General features: G+C 40.4%; 1 protein-coding gene across 1 annotated transcript; it reads right to left on the bottom strand.

Moving 5' to 3' along the window:
- Nucleotides 1-8,115: 8,115 nt before the first annotated feature.
- On the bottom strand, nt 8,116-9,058 carry LOC123856621 (olfactory receptor 5M5-like). Its single transcript, XM_045892769.1, has one exon. The coding sequence runs from the start codon at nt 9,049-9,051 to the stop codon at nt 8,116-8,118; it is 936 nt and encodes a 311-aa protein (XP_045748725.1). The 5' UTR covers nt 9,052-9,058.
- Nucleotides 9,059-23,360: the final 14,302 nt, after the last annotated feature.

Here is a 23,360-nt window from a genome sequence, read left to right as displayed (position 1 = left end):
ACACTCCCCAAAGAAGCCTATAAGCATGGCTCTCTTCCTACACTATCACCTGCTTATTGATATTCTTTAATATCGCTGCCAACCTGCTAGGTGACAAATGATCTCATTTTTGTATTAACTTGTATTTTCTTGAATACTAATGAAATTGAACATCTTCTGCAGATTTTAGGCTATTTATATTTCTTATTTTTTGAGTTGTCCACTCATATCCTATAACTATTCTTTATAGATTTATCTTATTTGTATTAATTCTGCCATATATACATCATGAATATTTTCCCACTTTATTTACCGTCTCTGACCTTAGTTCTTTTCCTAGAAAGGCTTTCCTATTTCTAGACTAGCAAATATTCTATACTTTATTCCAGTATTTTCAAAGTTCCATTTATTATATTAAAATCAGATTGATACTGAATTTATGTTGATATAAGGCATAAGACAAAAAAGTGTGTGTATGGCTTAATTTGCTCTAATTGGTTGATAAATCCATCATTTCTCCACTGGTCTGAAATGCTGATATTATCACTCACTAAACTCACACATATGTAATCTACTGAGGATCTTTGAGGTGGGGCGATTAGAAGTAAAGACACAGGGAGGTCCAGGTATGAAGTAATGATAAGGGCAGTAAGTAATAGGAATGAAAGAATCCTTGCATTAATGCATAAATAAATACAGGATAAATCTTGTCTCCTCTTTGAAATGTAAAGATAATAAGGAGAGGTCGAGAGTAACAATAATTTTTTTTGAGCCAGGTAACTGGGGGAAAGTGCCATGCACAAAACTGTGAAAAGCAGAATTGACTATGAAGTGGAAGATGATGATTATTTGATCATTAAGATTTTGAGCTTGTGGTCCCCATGGAACATCTATGTGATGATGGTGGTGGTGGTGGTGTGTGTGTGTACATGTGAGAGAGAGGGAGAAGGAGAGGAAGAGGGTGAGGGAAAGAGAGTAGATTAAACCAAGATTCAGCTAACTTTTCTTGAGCATCCACTGAAATTCATAGGCAATATGGCAATTTCCTAGACAGTTCATCAGCACTTGAAAGATTTTGCTCTCTTCCTCAGAGAAGTAAAGCAATAGCCCGCGCCGCCATGGAGGCTGAGAAATGGCACCTCAGCTGCTCCCTAGATTTCCCTCCTGCCCTGCCTTAGAGCCTCACTATCTCAGGTCCCTAATCACCCTCCACCTGGTGTGAGAGAAGAGGTGAAATCCCCATCCCAGCAGCCTGTAGGGAAGGTAGAGAGCACTGGAGGGAAAATGGCAGGGGAAGAGGCTTCCGCATGACGGGAACTCTGGGGCTGTTCCCTCGAAACTTCTTCCAGGCCTACTGCTAGTTCAAGCAGGGGCCGAGGGAAAGGAGCAGGAGAAAGTAGGTGAAAGCCCCAACACTGCCCCACCACACAGCCTGGCCTCCATCCCACAGCTCACCTCTAGCTGCTCTTTCAGAGGCTGGGGTGCAGCCAGAGAAGCTCAGGGCAGTCACAGTCGTGATTGAGATGAGAATGCCACCTTCCACAAAGGTAGCTGTCACAAGTAGAAGAGGAGTTCTTAGTGGCCCAATTTGGAATGTCAGACCTCTGCCCTATGGGAACACGTGAGCTGGCGGTGCGGGGTCAGACCTCTGCCCTATGGGAACGCGTGAGCTGGAGGTGTGAGTGGAGATTCATTATGAATTAAGAAGACTTTCATGGTCTGTTCCCACATGCAATTGTGTTTCCATGGACAGGGTGTCCATGTTCCAAGTCACTGACTTGAGAACAGACATTAGGACTGAGGCTCCTGGAAATTGGAAATGGGCTGTACTAAGTTTTCCAATCAAGTAGATGAAATAAAAAAAAAAAATCCATTCTTGGAGATGTTGCAAACTTCCATGCTTTGTAGAGACACTTTTTTCAGGTAAGAATTTTCCAAATACTTGCTTCAAATCAAAGATTCAAGTTGAACACTAGTCAGAAGTGGGAGTCTGGTTATTAAAGATAAAAGCTTTATACTTTTAAATGTTTAAAATATACTTTAGCATACCCTATACTATTTGATCCAAGAGTAACCCTGCAAGAGATGATTTTCCCCATTTTCTAGATGAAAGCTAAGAGTGGGATGGACCAACACACTTGACCGACACTATGGTTCAGAGCAGACCTGGGACTCAGGTGAGGACCTTGCATTCCATCTCCCTTCTCTTCCTTTCTACCCCACTAGTGGGGTAGCTCTGCTTTTTGAGACCACATTTTTAAAAAAGATTTTACTTATTTATTTGAGAGACGGAGTGAACAAGAGAGAGCACATGAGCAGGGTCAGAGGGACAGAAAGAAGCAAGGTCCCCGTGAGCAGGGAGCCCAACGCAGAGCTCGATCCCAGGACCCTGAGATTATGACCAGAGTCAAAGGCAGACGCTTAACCAACCGAGCCACCCAGGTGCCCCAAGACCACATTTTTTTTTTTTTTTTGAGAGGCATATATTTTCTTCAGGACTTAGCATGATTTATTTTGCTTAGTTGGCATTCAGGCATGTGTCACATATTCCCAAATGTGAGTTTACAGTGTGATCAGAAGTCCGTCCTGGGTTTAGAGAAGTGATCACACAGGCATGGCTTCTTTTTGATAACTTTAACAATTTAATGTCCTGGGAACATGAATAGGCTGGGATGGCAAAGCTTAGCAGACAGTGTTTTAACACTTGCTCAGATAAGCAGAACAGAGTACTGTACTCTTAGATGAAAGCCCATAGTATTATTTGGTGCCTGTGGACACTTAAGGAACTATTTGTGGTTTGTGGTAAATATAAGAAGGAAAGATAGTCCAATGCTTGTGGAAGATATTTTAACATTTTTTATAAAAACAACTCCCCTCGGGCGCCTGTGTGGCTCAGTTGGTTAAGCGACTGCCTTTGGCTCAGGTCATGATCCTGGAGTCCCTGGATCGAGTCCCGCATCGGGCTCCCTGCTCGGCAGGGAGTCTGCTTCTCCCTCTGACCCTCCCCCCTCTCATGCTCTCTCTCTCTCATTCTCTCTCTCAAATAAATAAATAAAATCTTTAAAAAACAACAACAAAAAACCGACTCCCCTCAACATAAATAGCATTAGTTTCTTTTCAAGTTGCTATTTACAACTACATTAATTTTACCATTAATTTTACATTACTACATTAGTAATTTTACCATTACTATATTACCTTTACCATTAATTTAAACTCTGCCTCTGAAAGATGTCTAAGGAAAGCTACTCACTAGTTTTGCTAAGGCAGATGATAAGTAAAGATACTATTTATGATACCAGCTTTCAGATGAAATAGGAGATGATGGGGATAAGGAGGGTTAAAACTGGGTTTAAGAGGAAAGACACTAAAGATGGAATAAAAGCCTGTGGGAAATCCAGAGATGAAACTAGGAGCTCTCCCTACTCTTGCCTCCGTATGAGAGACTGAGAGGGCTGCAGCCTGCTGAGCTGGGGGCCGCAGAGTGGGGCTGGACGGTGCAAGCCTGGCTGGCTCCTTGTTGTTTTCCTTCTCCTTGTACCGTGTCCCCTGTGGCCGGCAAACAGGACTGACTGAAAGGAGGGGCAGAAGCTGCAGCTTGGTAGGGGTCCAGGTGCCAGAGTGGTTAACCCAGCCAAGCAAAGACAGTGAGCTCATAGGAATAAAACATTCTCTTTCAGGACACAGAATCTAATTTTCTGGGAACTGTCTGTGAGGACAGGTCGGCTGTTGCAATGGTGTAAGACATAATTATTCGTTTTTTAAAAATAAAGATTACCTTTTCCCCGCTGAAATTTGCATGCTCTTACGAGAGATGGAAGTTCTAGTTCTTTTTAAAATGTGTGTATTTTTAAGGCAAAAAAAGAAGAGCTTGAAAGAATAGGGCTAAATCTGTCACCTTCCCAGGAGCCTAAACTCCCCAAGTTCCGACATCAGTGGACTCACCACTTAATTATAGGCAGGCAGGAAACCCTCTTGAGCACTGAATCAACATCTTCCTATTCTACCTTACTCTCCAAAGAATGCTAGAATCGTACATCCAGGACAGAGTTGAATATTTGGGGGCACACTTTTGAGATTTTAAAATTCTTAAGTTTTTGAAATCCTATACATCAAAGAATACAAAAGAAAATGAATAGTATTTGCCTTCTCATGTTTCCTTTTCCTTTTTCATGATCAACATCAAAAAAATCCTTTTGGCCTATTTCTTTTTTTTTTTTTTTTAAGATTTTAGTTATTTATTTGAGAGAGAGAATGAGATAGAGCATGAGAAGGGGGAGGGTCAGAGGCAGAAGCAGACTCCCTGCTGAGCAGGGAGCCTGATGCGGGACTCGATCCCGGGACTCCAGGATCATGACCTGAGCCAAAGGCAGTCGCTTAACCAACTGAGCCACCCAGGCGCCCCTTTTGGCCTATTTCTAAGCATGACAAATCAGTAGCATCCCAAATGAGGAGAAATAAGACATTTAAATGTAAGCCAATTAAAAATTCAGCATTCATATGCAAATGAGTCTAAATTTATACGTTTTATTTATGTTTTAGTTACATATACGTTTGTTAATGGAAACTGTCTATGTAGTGAATGCTGCCAAAGAACATCCATTTTTAGGATTACCATGAGGAAAATGGATTTACATTTTATTTGTATGTGAGAACAGTTTTATTATTTTCACTTTCAATGAAATGTTAGACTCTGAAAATCCAATAAAGGTAAAACATTTTTATTTTGGTAACATTACATATTAAGATACTTGTTTATTTGGGGCTGACAATTTAGTATAATTAATATGAGTATTGACTGAAAGAGCCTGACTTTAAAAACGAACAAAGATGCATATTCATGTTGGTTTCTCATATGGCTTAAATATTGTCTTTTTAATACTACACACATGTATAGCATGCTATATATATTTTTTTAATGTCAGTAATTGATTGGATTCTGCACCTGAGACTTTTCTTACCATAAGGCCCAAATGAGGGAGATAAAGTTATAAGACTAAGGAGCCCCAATGGGAAAGGAAATAGAAAATATTACGTCACATTCAGCTAATTCAGACCCTTCCTCATAACTAACTCTTTGTTTTTTAGGTCTTTGGGAAATTTATGAAAACATGGACTTAAATCCTTCATAATCTATGAATACAATATTCTTAATTTTCTACTTTGTTTTATAGAAAATCAAGGAAGCACAATGAGCAAAGTCCACAAATTCAACATCTGGGAAGCCATTATGGAGAAAGCATTATGACGTATTGTCTTCAGTTTTCTCTAAAAAGAACCAAAGAACTGATGACATTTACTCTTAGACCAAGTATCCCTTTAAAGACATGAGTATAATTCATTTGCCAAGAGACATGTATTAAAACATATATCTGGGGCGCCTGGGTGGCTCAGATGGTTAAGCGTCTGCCTTCGGCTCAGGTCATGATCCCAGGGTCCTGGGATCGAGTCCCACATCAGGCTCCCTGCTCCTTGGGAGCCTGCTTCTCCCTCTGCCTCTCTCTCTCTCTCTCTGTGTCTCTCATGAATAAATAAATAAAATCTTTTAAAAAAAACAAAAACAAAACCAAAAACACATATCTACTTACTCTTTTTTTCTCTTTCTAAACTGAACTGACATGGAAGCAGTTCCAAAAATATTTAAGAAACGGGTGTGGCGTGGGGCACCTGGGTGGCTCATTTGGTTAAGTGTCCTCTTGATTTCAGCTCAGGTCATGATCTCTGGGTTCTGCGATAGAGCCCTGCCTCAGGCTCTGGCTGAGTATGGAGCCTGTTTAGGATTCTCTCTCTCTCCTTCTCCCTCTGCCCCTGCCCCAACAACCCCCCACTGCCCCGCAACCACTCGTCGTGTGGGTGTGGCTTTTTATTGAAAACATAACTTTCTCATCTGAGTGTTGGTACTTGTTCATTTTCTTTATCTCAACTAATGGCAACCTCTTCCTACAGTAACAGTCCCTTGCCTGTCACAGTCGTTGTCAACTCTAGCTGTTACTATCCTCCCAACAGACCAACTTCCCCGATGCGTCTCCTTCCTGGCCAGGTTGTGTTGCACTCGTAGATCTTCCTGACTTAAAGATGTTAGCCTCCCTGTGGTGCTGGGTGGTACAGACAGTAGAGCCACCGATTCCAGGTTTGGGCTCAGGTTGTGATCTCTGGGTCATGAGAGGGAGTCCTGAGTTGGGTTCCACGCTCAGCTCGGAGTCTGCTTGGGACTCTCTCTCCCTCTGCTTCTCTGCCCCAACCCCCTCCCCACTCTCTCTCTCTCTCAAATAAATAAATAAATCTTTAAAAAAAAGAAAAAAAGATGTTAGCCTCCCCCCCGGGTGGGGGAGGGGGGAGGATATTGAAAAATGGTGTTCCTGCCGTGACTACAGTAATTTCTTTCCCAACCACAAGGCCATTGCTGGGTACCGTGTCCACCCATCCACTGGAATAAGGAATAAATGTTCAGTTTGGTTCAGCAGACAGAGCTGTGGTAGGTCTTGGGGTGCAAAGTGAACAGATAATCTTTTTAGTCTCAAGGAGCTCATGCTTTAGTAATCTGAAGCAAATTATCCTTCAGCATTATCCCACCCACTTGGCTTGCTCCTCTCTTGTTCAGTATCTGTGCAAGCTCTCTTACATCCTGGCCTTGCTTCACAATGTCTTCACTTTGTTCTTTAATCCTAGTAATATCTTTCTTTTTAATCATTGCCAACACCCCATCCCCAAGTGTTTCGGAGTAGAGCCTACGATTTATGTCTCCAGACAGGCTTTCTGAGCTAAGTAAAAGACATTATAAACATTAAACTATTTTTATTTTTCTAAATTACTAGATCAGGAGCAGCAATAAAATAAAAGATGGCACCATAGTATCTGAAGTGTCAATCTGCGGGCAACAGGAGCCCCTTAGCTTCTTGATTAATTTTAAATTTCTATGTAATTGGTTGGTGATATACGTTACTAGCTATTTTTAAAAAAATTCAAAACAATAATCACATTTGAAAACAACTTAGGGAGAAAACCTAATGGTTTGTGGCAGATTTGTACATCTTAAGAATTATTTTGGATGAAATGTTAAAACAGAGGCTTGGAAAGACCATAGAATGCTCATATTCTTGCCTAAGTAAAAAAGCTAAAAGAGATTTTTCTTGCTCCTATCCTCAACAACAGCAAGAACTTACAGATTTATATAGATTTCTAAGAAAGTGGGACAGTCAGATCTGTGAAAATAGAAATAAAGAACATGGAAAATGTTGCAAAACTAAAGTATTTCTCTAGATCATTCAGATTATTTAAGACAATAATTTCATTTCTCAGAAACATGCATACTCTGACCTGGTTATCTTAGGAGACTCTCCCTCTTTCCCTTTGTTGAGATCAGGTAGGACTCCTCCCTCCCCCCTTCCCACTACACTGCACTGTAGCTGCGCTTTCCAGAGCCTAGAGAAATTAAACCCTGGTGGTTGAATAAATGACCACTTTTAGCATCCCTGAAAGTAGCCTAAACCTTATCACTTCTAATTAAACAAACAAAATCCCCCCACATTTCACTGATTCATAGTTTTTCTGTTCTTTCCTCCTCTTATTCTTGCTATAATACTATTACATCTATTCATTTTAAACATGCAGTATTTCAACTACATTTAGATTAAATAAGCTTTTCACGATCTGGTCTTGAAACTTAACTACCGTCTATTGTAGTATGTTATGAAGAAATCTGTTTCAAGACTAACAAGTAATTTGCTATAATATAGGCTGTTTTATGCTGGAAAATGTTTCCAATAACAGATATTCATGTGTGGGGTTTTGTACTCAGGTTCAATAATTTATAGTTTCACCCAGAATGTTGCTTTTTAGGATCTTTTAAAACTTAGAACCCATATTATTACCTAATTGGTAGTAAGCCACTTCATTTTCAACATATGAAGGATGTACCTGTTAACTATGTAGCTTGTAAATCGATTCTGATTAGTCCATGATAATTGGTTGGATTCAATATTACCACGTCAAGCAAGTGGCCCGGTACTTTTGGTCTTTAAAAAAGTGCAAACTGGCTGGACTGCATGGCAACGGGCCTGCTAAATTTCAATCATGTTGGTTATACTGTGTCAGCATATCCTACTTTCCCAAAGCTACATCCTGACAACTCATTCACTATGGCTCTTTGCCCTCTAGCATCTTTTTCAGGGTGTCCTTTACTTCCGTGTTCCTCAGGGTATAGATGAAGGGGTTGAGCAGGGGAATTACAAGACTATAAAACACAATGACCACTTTGTTGTACTTCCACGAATCCCCCGCTTTAGGTTGCTGCAGGTACATGAAAAACAGCGTCCCGTAGAAGATGACGACCACGGTGAGGTGGGAGGCACAGGTGGAAAAAGCTTTGTACTTGCCTTCGGAAGACTGGATTTTTAGAACGGAAAAGAGGACGCACATGTAGGAGATAAGGACCGTCAGGAGGGATCCAGTGAGATTCACTGCTGAGAAGATCAAGAGCTGCTTTTCTCTGTTGCCCGTGTCAGAGCAGGAGAGGGCAAGGAGAGGGGGGTCAGCACAGTAGAAGTGGTGAATGATGTTGGAGTCGCAGAAGGACAACTGGAATGTCAGAACTGTTTGTATTACCGAGTTTAGGAAGCCGTAGGTGTAGACCCCTATCACCAACTCCTTGCAGACCCGCTGAGTCATAATGGCTGTGTAGATCAGGGGGTTGCAGATAGCCATGTAGCGGTCATAGGCCATTGTGGCCAAGAGGAAGCATTCGGTGGTGGCAAAAGCACGGGTGAAGCACAGCTGGGCAAAGCAGCCTGAAAAGGAGATGGTTTTTTTCTTCACCAATAAATTTTGCAGCATCTTGGGCCCAATGGAAGATGAGTAACAAACATCGATGAACGCCAGGTGGCTGAGGAAATAGTACATGGGGGTGTGGAATTTCAAATCCACCCTGATGAGCAGCATCATGCCAAGGTTTCCTACCACGGTGATGAGATAAATTACCAGAAACACCACAAAGAGGGGAAGCTGGAGCTCGGGACGGTCTGTGAATCCCATAAGGACAAATTCTGTCACTGTGGTCTGATTGCCTCTTGCCATTTTCTTCTCTCTCTCGTTGCAAAAAGAAGAAACATGGCTTCAAAATGATTAGACTTAAAAATGCAGACTTCTTACCTCTTTGTTCCAGGACCAGATGACAGAAATTTGGCTTCCCAATCCCAGCGGTAAAAGACCGTCATTAGCCATGGGGCTTTATTCTGCCAAAACAGACTCAGAGAAGTCAGAGCCCGTTCATTCTCTCTTGTGATGGAAACTGACCAGTTGACCTCCAAGTAAGTTGCACTGGGTTACACGCCCAACAATGCTGTATGAGAACGCTGGTTTTCCCATAAACCCAAAATCTTATCAAATTTTAAACCTTTGCCGTCATGATGGTGAATACTGGGCACCTCATGTTGTCTTGATTTTTAAAAATGATGAGTAGGGGTTTTTAGCATTTTTTCAAACAATTATTCGCATGTGTATTTCTTTTTCATGACTGCTCAGTTCTGTCTCTTTGCTAATTTTCCTATTAGGTTGTTGGTCCTCTAAGCATTTTATTTACAGGGCCTCTTTGCTTATTACGGAAATCAGCCATTTGTTTGATACTTGTATTGCAAGTTATTTCTTAGTCTGTCACTCAGCATTGGTCTGGTATTTTTTTCTTTGTGCTACACAGTAAATTTTAAAGGGTTTGGTGTCAACTTTATCAATCTTCTTTTTGAATTCTGATCTTTGTGACATAGTTAGATAAACTTTCCTTGATTTAAAATTATTTTTAAAATTATCTCTTGCTCTATTCTAGGTCTTTACCAATTTCATTTTTACATTACAATCTTTGCTCTATCTGGAGTTTAATTTTGATATAAAGAATGAGGTAATCCACTCTTTTCACTTATTTATCCATATAGTTAACCAGATGTTCTAGTGCCATTTGTTGGTGAAACAATTTTCCAGCTGATTTTGTTGATTTAAAACTCCAGCCTTATCATATAGTAAAACAGTCATAAGTACTTGGGTCAATTTCTGATTCATTTTCTTTGTAGTCTCTTCTAGAACAAGGACCAAATATTTCAATACAGCACTATAGAATTGGTTTTAATATCTGGTAATAAAATTTCTGGCTATTCTCACATGTATATTTTCCAGATGAACTTTGGCATATTTTATCAAGTTCCCAAAAAAATAAAGATAATCCTGTTTTCACTTAGAATGTTATTGCATTGAATTGGTATGTTAATTTGTTGAGAATTGACAGCTTTACAATCAAAACTTCTATAAGTAAGGTATGTATGTCATTTACCAATGACTTTCCTAAACAGAGTTTTAAAGTTTTCTTTAAACTTTACAGATAGGGGTGCCTGGGTGGCTCAGTCGGTTAAGTGTCTGCCTTTGGCAGAGGTCATGATCCCAGGGTCCTGGGATTGAGCTCCGCATCGGGCTCCCTGCTCAGTGGGAGTCTGCTTCTTCCTCTCCTCCCCGCTCATTCTCTCTCTCGCTATCTCTGACTCTCTCTCTCTCAAATAAATAAATACATAAAATATTTTAAAAATATAAACTTTACAGATAAACATCCTATATATTTCTTTTTTTTTTAAAAGATTTTATTTATTTATTTGACAGAGAGAGACACAGTGAGAGAGGGAACACAAGCAGGGGCAGTGGGAGAGGGAGAAGCAGGCTCCCTGTAGAGCAGGGAGCCCGATGCGGGACTCGATCCCAGGACCCTGGGATCATGACCTGAGCTGAAGGCAGTCGCTTAACCAACTGAGCCACTCAGGCGCCCCGATCCTATATATTTCTTTGAAGTCTACTTACAAATGCATCTTTTTATAACTATTGTAAAGGAAGCTTTTTTTTTTTCATTTTGTGGTTCATTTAAGGACTTTTTATATATAGAAAAGCTACTGATTTTTGTAAATTAATTTTATAATTATCTGCTTTACTATAGTTTCCTATCATTTAAAAATAGTTCTTGGGGCACCTGGGTGGCTCAGTTGGTTAAGCGACTGCCTTCGGCTCAGGTCATGATCCTGGAGTCCCGGGATCGAGTCCCGCATCGGGCTCCCTGCTCCGCAGGGAGTCTGCTTCTCCCTCTGACCCTCCTCCCTCTCATGCTCTCTGTCTCTCATTCTCTCTCTCTCAAATAAATAAATAAAACCTTTAAAAAAATAAAAATAGTTCTTAGTTGATTCTTTTGGGTTTTTCAAATACAGATTCATATAATATGAAAAGGATATGAATTTCTTCCCTCATTTCTGTATAGGATCTCTCATTCTTTTCTCTTTTCAACTTGTATTGGCTAGTCCTTCTTGATTAATATTAAAAATAGTGACAAAGGTGGCATTTTTTACCTTTTTTTTTTAAAGGTTTTATTTATTTACTTGACAGAGAGAGCAAGAGAGCACAAGCAGGGGGTGCAGCAGAGGGAGAGGGAGAAGCAGGCTCCCCGCAGAGCAGGGAGCCTGATGCGGGGCTCGATCCCAGGACCCTAGGATCAAATTTTTACCTTTCAACCTCTTAAAGTATGCTCCAAAAGCACAAGGGGACTCTCAGGCATATGGACAGACAGAATAGCCTACGCAATATAACTGATGTTTGAGAAAAACAGGGCTTTAAAGAACCGCACATATTTGGTGTAGTTACATCAGGCTCCCTAGAAGCAAGCCTGCCTTTGACACTGGCAGGGCCCAGGGCAAGAATAACAAATGTGGGCCTACATATCTATGCCTTAATAAGAAAAAGTTAAAAGATAACAAATTAATAAAATATGTTCTAGCTCTCTCCTCGCCAAATGTACCTTTATAATAACCTGGAAGGCAGAATCCTTGGAGGTCCATGCTGGAATGAGGTGGCATGAGAACCTGCCTCTAACCCACACCTATGGCTGGAGCATGTATGCATCTGTTCACACCCCTGCAAAGAGCCATCCCTTGGCTTCTCTTAAGCCCTAAGTATGTGAACATTAGCATTGTGGTTTACCCTTATAAGGGTGATCTGGGAAAGAGACTCTTGTAAACTCTGAGGGCCATCTGGGTGAGGAATTTTAGGGTCTTGGTACCTGGAAGATAGTCTAGAAGGGAAGGATAGGATGAACGGATGGGGGGGGGGGGGGACATCTCTTTGGCTTTGTCCCATGGAGTGTGGTGCAGTAGGAAGAGGCCCAGAATTGCCCTGAAGAATGTGGCCAAGGCAGGGTCCCTTTTGTTTAGCTCTAAGGGTAGTACTGCCTACAAGTAAATGCACATCTGGGCTAGATAATTGAGGGCCTCATCCATTTTGAGGAGTTTGGTCTGTATCCTATAGGGAGTAGGCAGCCTTTGGAAAGTACAGGGATGGTCATGGAAAATGGAAAGAACCTCAAAAACCGAAAGATGGATTCAAGGAGAACATTTTAGTAAGGGATAGTTGAGCAAAGAGTTGAGTCAGAGCAGCTCAGAGCATGTTTGGGGGACTGTGGACATCCTTTCTGTTAAGAGCAAGCATATCTGAAAGAGATGAGTGAGAAACAAACTGGATGGCGGTGGGGGTGCCGCTGTATTGTGTAGAACTTCCCATGTCAGGGAGATTTTAATAGCTAGATCTGTAGTGAATGTGGACCCATTAAACATCAGAGCAGTAGACTGACTTGACCAGAGTTAAGCTTTCAGGGACTTACTCTGGGAGCATGTGCAGGGTGGATTGAAGGGAGGGAGAGAGCCATCACTAGGGACAGCAGCTACGATGTTAGGATGGAGAGATACGCCAAAGGCAGAGTTCGTGTCGCTTGGCAATTGACTGAGATTCAAGTTTTAAGTCTGAGAGACCAGGATAATGGTAACCTGAGAATTGGTAGTTCAGTTAAATTTTACTTTGTCTCCTTCGTCTTTCCTAAGGATCTGACACAATTTAAATACATACACACACGCACACGCGCACGCACTTTAAATACACACACGCACACGCGTGTGCGCGCACGCGCACCAATAAGGTTGAGGACATCATGAGGGGAAGAAAAAGAAGCAGATTTCCCACTGTATTTATAACAAGTCACTGTGAGGTGGTGCTTTTAGTAGAAACAGAAAGTCTGGGCTAGGAAGTGGAGTAAAAGTCTGAGGGGATGGTGGGTGGTTACCGCACAGGCATGGCTGGCAGTATCGATTTGGGAGCCTTTAATGGACTGAAGATGGTAAAAGCTGTGAGAATCCATGAGACCAGTCAGGGACTGAGAAATAGGTAACAGCAAGGGTTCAAGGATAGAGCTTTGGGAAAATTGTATCTTTAAGGTCTGGGGAGAGGAGCAGTCGCCTGAGGTGCCCCAGTATGTCCAGGTTAGCTCGTATCAGGAAATGGTAAGGATCCCTCTAAGTATGGGCCTTTCTAATACTCCTGGTTTATTTATGATAGACATGGCCTGTTTTGCTGTGGTCGTATTTCTCTCAATAATAGCTTAAAGCAAAACCAAACTTTGAGAGCTTCAGGAGTTGTACATAAGCAATCTTACTCAGTAAAATGTTTGTTGTTCGGATTCTGTGCCATCCAACGGCAAGAAGACATGCTTTCATATTTATTTCTAGAATGGGTCAAGACTCCCATTCAAAGTATAATGGTTCTCACTTTAACTGTGATGCAGAACAAGTTAGTAACTCTAGAAGGACCCAAAAAGCCAGTGGACTGACTCTTCATGACAGAATATTTTTCCTATGTTAGCAATTATTGACATAATTGCACATTTGCCTATTCAGTTTCTAAGACATGGTTAATGCATTCTAATTTCTAGATTTTTAAAAATTTCTTTTTGAATAGCAAAATATTTATTCACCATTTATCCTATGGAAATGCTTTTTTTCTTTTGCATTCAAAAATCTTCTAATTGAATGCTCTTTCTTAATAGTTTTCAACCCAGGATGTACTCTGATTTTCTTCATGGGCAATTAAGTTTGAGGCTTACTGATAATATTAATGTTCAGTCTATTAGTTCTTAGAATATAACTAGGCCTGATGATAAATTCCAGGAAAAACAAAATAATAAATTTCTCATAAGTATTTGACTTATAATTTTCTAAGAGAAAACTTATGATCCTTTTAAAAGATAAAATACTGAGCATTCTGATTAATGACTCCCAAACTTAGTGATAATAAACAGTGATTATTTAAATACTTTTGATGTGCCAAGATTCATTCACTTTTATACATTATTTTATTTAATATATAATTATCATTTCCCCCATTTTCTTAATCAGGAAACCGAGACAGAAATATGCAATAGTTTTTTCCAAATTCACAAAGTAGAGAAAGTAGATGAACCAGGATTTGAAACCAGGTAGGATGATTCTAGAGTCCTCAGCCTAAACTATACTGTCTCCCCGTTATGATTCCTTTATGATATGATTTATGTATATATATTAATATCCATTTATTTGTAAATTTAGATTCCTATGAGAAAAATTATTCTTTTTTTTTTTAAAGATTTATTTATTTATTTATTTGACAGAGAGAGACATAGTGAGAGCAGGAACACAAGCAGGGGGAGTGGGAGAGGGAGGAACAGGCTTCCTGCAAAGCAGGGAGCCCGATGTGGGACTCGATCCCAGGACCCTGGGATCATGACCTGAGCCGAAGGCAGACGCTTAACGACTGAGCCACCCAGGCGCCCAAAAATTATTTCTTCTTTGTTTGTTCAGGTACCTTTAAATTTATTGTGTTTAACTAATATATTCAATGGTTGGTAGTTTGGAGTATTGGTCTGTGTTTTACCATTCACTATTTGAACAATTCAAACAACTTTGTTTAAGAAATCTTCTTAACCCCTGGGAAGGGAGGGGCACATGAACTACTTTGAGAATCTGGTAAAAACTAAGTATCTGTTTCTGGGAAAGTTTCACTCATACAACATTCTGCATGTGATTTCAGAGGTTTCGTGAGTTTATCAGGCCCACACTATGGTTTCCTAAGAGAATAATACACTGACAAAAAAATCCCAACTTTTCCAAGTAAGAGTCAATCTATCCTTCCCCATTTGCATCTCTGATGGAAGCAAAGCAAGCATACCTGTCCTAAAGCCTTGTCCTCTTCACAGTCCCAGTCCTGAAACCCTTCTCTTGACTGCCTTGTAGTTTTTACCGTAGCAGCCTTGGAAATGAAAAAAACTTACCATGGTAGCACCTGTCGGGCAGTCAGTCAGGATTTCCAATGTTCCGGAAGCGTCCACCTCGAGTATTTCCAGTGAGACAAACAGACCTATTCATGTCTGATTGGAAGACTTGGTTTCTGTGTTCCATACCAACAAACCTGTGAGTATTTATAAAATGTAATGAGTCTGTTATCTCTTGTTATTTCAGAGCTTCCTGAGTACCAAGGGAACAGTATATACAGAGTTTCTAGGAGATATTTTACGTTTAATTTAAACCACCCTTGGGAATAAAATCCCGAATCATCCTGGTAACTAATGATGACTTGCATTCTGATGTTTGGTGCATGTACTCAGGATGACTCTCAAGTCCAGAACCTTTGGTGTGATACTTGGCACTGTCTTCCTGCCATTAGCAGGGCATATGCAGTGGGTGGCCTTGAAGTTGTAGCTGGGGTGGGTGCCCAGGGAATGTTTTATAGGGGACAGGGTAAGGTTATGCAAAGATTATGTGACTAGGATGCACATATGGGACATTTTTGTTTGCAAAGAAAAGGTGGCCTTGGCTAGCATATTTATCATAACAGACAATGAAAGAGAAAAAGCAGTCTTCATTTTTCCTATGGCTATATATTTCCTGTTGAACCAAATCAAGGAATAAAATCACATTCAAAGCCAGGTCAGCGACTAAATGTTCTAATGGTTTCATAGGCCCCACTCCCTTTCTCTCTCCCTTCCCCATTCCCCTCCAGACTGAAATTGGAACAACCAGTACACCTGATGTGGCCAGGGGCAGTTCTCCAGTTTTTGGAAACTGGCCCTCTAGGTCATTCGTTGTAATGATGTGGTGCATCCCGTCAAGTACTGCTGCAAAGAACACTGCCCTCAACGTCAGCCTTCAAAGCAAGGCAGAGCTAAGGGGAGAACGGTCTCCAACTAGAAAGCGCATTGCTGTCTCTCAGCATTTCCCAAGTGCATTAATTCACACCAAAGAGGAGGAAGCTGGAAGAGAAATGTGTTTGTGTCAGACGTAGAGACGTGGTTCCAGTGGCTTTTCCCAGTCAACTTTGCCATTTTAAGTAAGTCGTAAAAAAATTTTTATTTGAGAAAACAATAAACAACCACTAAACAAAATTTCTCATATGGATGGTTACTCTTGTTTTTGTCTTGACTTTTCACTCTGCTTAGAGGAGAGACCTTCTAGGCTATAGATGGCATAGAGTGAAACGTAGGTTTGATTTGCTGAGTTGAAGAAGTCCATGGTTTTGCAAATGCCATATCTGATCGCAAGCGGGTTACCCTGACACTGAGCAACTGGACTTCTATTTTGAGAGTCCCCAGGACTCGAGGCCTACTGCAAGGGCTGGAGTAAGGGACAGAGGCAGAGAGTCAGCTGAACTATTTTTTTGCCTTTTCTGTCACACCTCGTGTCTAGTCCCAGGTCAAACGATAATCGATGTGCTTTATATCAAAGATTGGTTTTTTATGGAATTCTCATGCTCAAATGAGCTAATTATAGGAATTAAATACCTGGGGGAGTGGGAGGGGGACAGCTAGACCTCCTAAAGGCTGTTCTTGCAGAAAGCAGGTGACACTTCCGTCTTGTCTGAGCAAGTGCCCAGTAGGGGGAAGGTAAAGAGAGAAACTGATACCAACAAAGCTGAGGGAAACTAGCCATGGCATCTGAGGCCAGAACTTACACTGTGCCCCATTCCTCAGCACAACTGGGAAAGAAGTTCTAGATCTAGGAGTATCAGATAGTCACCAGTGAGATTCCGAGGGGGAAGGTATCTTGAAGAACCTCTGGGTCATGAGATTTAATTGCAGTTTTTAGGAAGGACTTGAATTGAAGGAAGGTACACATATGATTCATGCATTCAGCTGGGGACAAACTTTAATAGGCAGCATTCTCTGTGTGTGCAAGAGTCTTGGTAATGTTAACACCCGAGGGCGCTGACTGGTAGTAAAGATGTCAGAGGCATAACTCAAACCCTCTAATACTTTGTTCTCCCACAACCAGGAACTCCTACAGGTGTGATGATTCCTTCGCTGAACTGTGAGTTGGTGGGTGCTCTGAATTACCACATTTGCCGTGGAGTAGCTGTTGCATTTGGTTTGAGGCTTAATTATACGTTTGGATTTTCCTTGGTGGAAAGTCCCCATGTTAATAGTGTGGAGTAAGTTAAGCAATTGGGAATGTTCACTTATATGTCTGTCCTAATGTTACCAAAATTTAAATAGGCCTGGAAGAAATGTGGGTGCTAACGTCTGAGTGGAAAAGTGCAACCTTCGGGGTAAAGAAAGGCTTCTTCACTCTTGTATTTACTGTCCTTGCACTTGTGAGTCATGCTCATGCTGTGACTTCCCATTAAACAGTTTGGCTGCCTGGCTTGAGGAAGGCCTCTTTATGATCTGAGCAAAGAGACAATTTGGGCTGTGATTATACTGGGGATATTGCAATTCGGATGCCTGATTGATGGCATCTGTCCGTGACTGATTTGAGTGACATCAACATATTGACCTGTAGGATTTGTTCAGTAATGTGCTATAAGAGAGAATTATTTTGCAATAAAATGATACACCTAGTACTTGGAAATTAGAATTAATTTGATATGTATTTTCCTTCAGATAGCAAAGCCTGCAGATGAGAGTAACTCAGGATTTTTGCTGTTTACTACATAAGCTCAAGATGAACAAGGTATATTACACGCTGAGAAATGAATGCCTTCTGTACTTACTACCCAAAGACCCCCACAGAGTGCAACAGAAAAAAAAGGAGCGGTATAAAGAAAATTTTTATTTGAGAAAACAATAAACAACCACTAAACAAAATTTCTAATATGGACGGTTACTCTTGTTTTATGTAAAACATTTTGATTTCCTGCATTTGATAAATAGTTATTTTTGTAATTCAAACATAGTATCCCAGTTTCTAAGGCCATGCGACACCAGTTCAGCTTAATTGTTAACAGCAAGAACTGCTTTCCTTTGAAGTTCATTTCTACAGTTTGAAGTTCATTCAACAGTCTTTTTCTTGGGTCCTGTCTCTGGGAAATTCCTTCCCTAAGAATGCCTTGAGGTGTGTGACAGGGGATTCAGCATTCTCATGGCCATGGTCACCTGGTCCTAGCCAGTTTGTTTTGGAATTTCAAACAAGAAAGTTGGATAGACCCAGGAATGAGAGGTGGAAAATGTAGCTAAAAAAAAGGTTTCAGAAGGGAGAATCGTTGGGACTAGAGCCAGGTTGGATACCTGGGAGATAAAGACAGTCCTAATAGCACTAGCAATCTTTACAGAGTCATAAAAAAAAAAAAAAGAAAAAGAAAGCTGAGCAAAATCCCTAATATCCAAGAGCTAGTCTGTGGGGCTGTGGATGATGTCCCAGTCAGCAAGCAGCAGTAGAGGCTACCATTACATATGTCCTTGAACTCAAGGGAGTCCTGGCCAGCAAGTTATTTTGGATTTCTTTAGACACCATGATTGCATAGTTCATAAGGTGACCAATGGACATGGATTCGCCATAGGATACTCTGGCCAGGAGACAATCATCCCTGGTGAGTGGAGCACGTAAGAAACAAATCTGTATAAAGGTGCCCATCGTGACAATGGCTGTTCTCTGTAACAGGAGACTGTGCAGTATGCAGAGGGAAAGACAGCGCCCCCTGCAGACTAAAATGTGCATGAGACAAGGCAAATTCCAACCAAGTTGGGGTATCAGAATTGTCTCCTGTTTCTGTGCTGGGATGACGACATTCAATGATAAGAAAAACACAAAGAGGGACTTCTGATGTTCTTGATCTTCTGGGAACTCATGAAGGAAGTGTTTGGGACTGGTGCACTGAATTTCTCCATTTTGTATGTTCTTGAATTTTTATTCTTCTGGAGGAGGGTGGGGAATGAGAAAATAGTAGACATTGAGGAAAACAACAAATAATCAGAGGGACTGAGATATAGATTAACTAGCTTTCCTTCAGCACAGTTCTGGTGTCAGTTTCATACAGAGAACTCCCACATTGTTAGTGTGTACAAACAACATTGAACATGATTTTTTTAAAAATGACATTTGCTCCTATGGATCTTCTCTTTTAAGTCCTATTTTCTCTCACTCCTTCCTTGAATTACACCACTACAGATATGCATTCTGATAACACTCCACCTACGCTAGAGACCAACTGTAGCAATTGATTTCTGAAGAATAAAAATGTCTGGGTAAAAGAATGGTGTAAAAATGTTCAGTGGAAGGATTTCTGATGCTACATCATGATTCGATTGTAATCTAAGAAGATATTAAAATATCTACCCAGCTTAGTAAGTGAAAAAAGTCGCACACCAAGTTACACCATCATAAAATTTCAAATCCTAAAAACTTCCCAGAGGGAGAGATTTTCAAAATGGTATTAGAAAAGCACCAACACATCTCACAACAGCTATGCTCAAGACCGGAAGACAATACATTGGTTCAAAAGGCTCATGTAGAAGTATTTCTTTCCAGCCAAAATTCTATAACTAGCCAAATCATGACTCAGTTGTGAAAGATAGAATAAATATATTTTAAACTTGAAAACAAGAAGGTATTAAGATACGGCTGGCATGGGCACTGTTGACAACATCATATGACTTAAGTATGATGGTAAGATGAATAAGATTGGATGAATCAGATAGTAAGATGTTGGCATTTGGTACTCCAGGTGTATCCTCCTCCCCCATGGGCAGACACTCAAAGAGCTCACAGTGTATTCATTGCTAGACTGAACCCTCACATCCTTCTCTTTCCTACTCCTTTTTGTACCAATTTATGTGAAAAAATGTCCTTTATTGACCAACTGAATACCTAGAACTACAGCCTTAAATAGCTAATTCATGCTTCAAAGCTATGGTTACATACTCAGCCCTGTAATTGTCTCCAGCCATTCTATTTTCAGAATTAGTTTAGCTTATTCACAGACTCATGGAGTTAAATAAGAAGACCTTTTTGCTTCAGTCCATGTACTTAGTTATGCCCGATTTCAATTTCCTTTTTTGCACATTTCATATTGCTTTTGCATTTGTTTTTGTACTATTATTATGTTTGGATACCCCTCCCCCGAGTACTTAATTTGTAAATGTACAAGCTTAAAATACACTTTGTGTATAGCTTGAAAAGAAAAACAAAAATTGATATACTCATCTCCTTAACTATTAGAGAACTCAGCTGAGAAAAGCAATCTGATAAAACAGGACAGAATAGGACATCTGTGATGTCCGAAGGTGAAGATGTCAATAATTGTTTTACTGTACAACTAATAAAAGATTCAGTATCTTTTTGGCCATGGGTTATTTCCACAAAGGTAATCTTTTTTTTTTTTTAAAGATTTTATTTATTTATTTGAGAGAGAGAATGAGACAGAGAGAGAGAGCATGAGAGGGGGGAGGATCAGAGGAAGAAGCAGACTCCCTGCTGAGCAGGGAGTCCGATGCGGGACTCGATCCCGGGACTCCAGGATCATGACCTGAGCTGAAGGCAGTCGCTTAACCAACTGAGCCACCCAGACGCCCCAAAGGTAATCTTTTTATATGAGTTTAAAAATGCCTTTTTTAGCCTCATTTATGTTCTTCTAGTTTCACTATAAGTCAGATTCTATTTGCTGAAACCTAGATCCTACCATTCCTAGAATCATTCTTATCTCTCACTTAGTCAACGTGTGTCCATTTGCCAGAATGCGGTTGACGTGGGATATTATTTTCAAGCTTGTGTTGATTCCTGAATGAAACCTGACCAGATGGCCCCTCACAGTGGTGGTGGTGGTCGGGGCGGGGGGGGGGGGGGGGTGTCGCAAGTTTCAGATTCTGACAGTACTTACCAGTCATCCATAAAGCCGTTAATGGAGATTTTAGAAATTTTATTAAAAATGCCAGGTTTGTTTGATTTCAAAGAGCCAGGTAGTTTCAGGCCTCAAAGTGGGAGAAGATGAATTTCTCTAGTATTTGTAATTTCTGTTTGAATACATATATATAATGAAGAATATATATATGTGTGTATATATATGTATGTATACACACACACATACACACAGGGAGAGTTAATTAATGGTATCCCCTGTTGCTCTAATGGCCCCGTTATCTGGGGAAGTGTCATGCCTTGAAGATGTATTACCTGGCGCTGCTGGGGAGACAGAGATAGGCAGAGACGGTGTCTCGCCTACCAGGTCTCTGGGGCTAGTCTTCAGTTCTGCACCTCAGCTTCAGTTCCAGATATAGGAGATGTGACTCCCTGAACGAATCCTCAGACTCAGTGTGGTCTCTGAAATTGACTATGAGTAAAGGCTGCCCTGTTCCCCGAGGAGTCATTAAAACCATCTACTCTGCGCCAACTAATCCAAACCCAAAGTCTAGTTTGAGGAAAACAACTTCACATCAAAGGCAACTAATTGTTCTAATGAGCTTGAAAATGTCTTTGCTTATAATTGCAATAAGATAAGTAAACCTTGGCTTCAGAGCCTCCATGCTAGTAGGACTGAATATGAACGATAATAAAAAATGAGAGTAGCATGATAGTAGTAGTAATAGCAGTAAATTAATTCTAGTGCAAACATTCTTTCCTCCTTTGCTAGTGGAAACCAGTGAGTGACAGAGGCATCTGTTACAGCTGGAGCAGTGAGGGGGCTGGGGTTCCAGAAGCAGAACAATGCCTATCAGATTTTTTTTAGAGAGAGAGTGGGAGGGGCAGAGGGAGAGAGAGAATCCCAAGAAGGCTCCACACCCAGTGGAGCCCCATGCAGGGCTCTATCTCAGGACCCCGAGACCATAACCTGAGCTGCAATCAAAAGTCCGATGCTCAACCAACTGAGCCACCCAGGCATCCCACAATGCCCATTTTAAATTGGGTTACTTGTGGGGTGCCTGGCTGGCTCAGTCAGTAGAGCTTACAACTCTTGATCTCAGGGTTATGAGTTTGAGCCCCACATTGGGTATAGATATTACTTAAAAATAAAATCTTTTAAAAAATTGAGTTATTTGTCTTGAATTGTAAGTGCTTTTTATAATTTGATACAAGGCCCTAATCAGATATGACATGCAAATATTTTTTCCTATTCTGTGTGTTGTTTCTTCACTGATTGATAGTTTCCTTTGAAGCACAAAAGTTTTAACTTTAATGAAGTAAATTTACCTATATTTTCTTTTGTTGCTCACGTTTTTGATATCATTCCTAAGTATCCATTACTAAACCCAAGATCATGAAAAATGGAAGGAGTGGAACATACATGAGTGTGTGTTAATGTGAATGGTGGGGGTGTGCAAAATTTTAACTGCCGAGCTACTTAATTCAGCCTTGATTAAAGTTAGAGTTACAACCAGAGGGCTCATATCAATAGCTGCAAATTTGAAAGACTGAGAAACTGCATTTTTTTTAAGTAAAATTCTTTTAGTGATAAAGCAAAAAATAAATGGGTTGAAAGTAAGAGTTGTTATCTCAAGTCTCCTTTTCAAAAAACTAGTTACTGATTGCAAAAATAACAGACATGACTTTATAAAAAATTGAAAGTCCTCTCATAATTCTCCTTCTATAACAGATTGGTAAACATCCCTTCAACTCTTTTTCTAGACACAAAAGCATTAAATAGATAGGGTTATAAAAATGAGCTCATGGTGTAAATACTAATTTGCAACCTTTGCTTTTTTTCAGTTAACATCATTGTTTCTTGGGTATTAAGGAGGGCACGTATTGCATGGAGCACTGCGTGTTATACGAAAACAATAAATCATGGAACACTACATCAAAAACTAATGATGTACTGTATGGTGACTAACATAACATAATAAAATAAAATAAAATTAAAAAAAATAATGCTGACTTAAAAAAAAAGGGGGGGAGCATTAGGATAAAGGATACTCTCCTGCCTTAAATAGAACCAGATTAATGTAAGTGCAAGATATGGAGAAATGTCCAAGAAACAATAATGTTAACTGAAAGAAACTGCATTTTTAAGTAACATAGATTTTTTTTTTTTAAGATTTTATTTATTTATTTGACAGAGAAAGACACAGCGAGAGAGGGAACACAAGCAGGGGGAGTGGGAGAGGGAGAAGCAGACTCCCCGCCGAGCAGGGAGCCCGATGCGGGACTCAATCCAGGGACTTCAGGATCATGACCTGAGCCGAAGGCAGTCACCTAACCAACTGAGCCACCCAGGCGCCCCTAGATTTTCAGATGAAAATGAACTGAATTCGCCATTATATCTTGTTGTATAGATATGAGTAAAATGTTGGAAAAATATTTTTC

The sequence above is a fragment of the Mirounga angustirostris genome, unplaced genomic scaffold (assembly GCF_029215605.1).
Source record: "Mirounga angustirostris isolate CCGP_5_RB_7025 unplaced genomic scaffold, mMirAng1.0.hap1 SCAF_13, whole genome shotgun sequence".
Lineage (NCBI taxonomy): Eukaryota > Metazoa > Chordata > Mammalia > Carnivora > Phocidae > Mirounga > Mirounga angustirostris.
The sequence above is the reverse complement of the archived record's forward strand: the minus strand, read 5'-3'. Positions and strand labels throughout refer to the sequence as shown.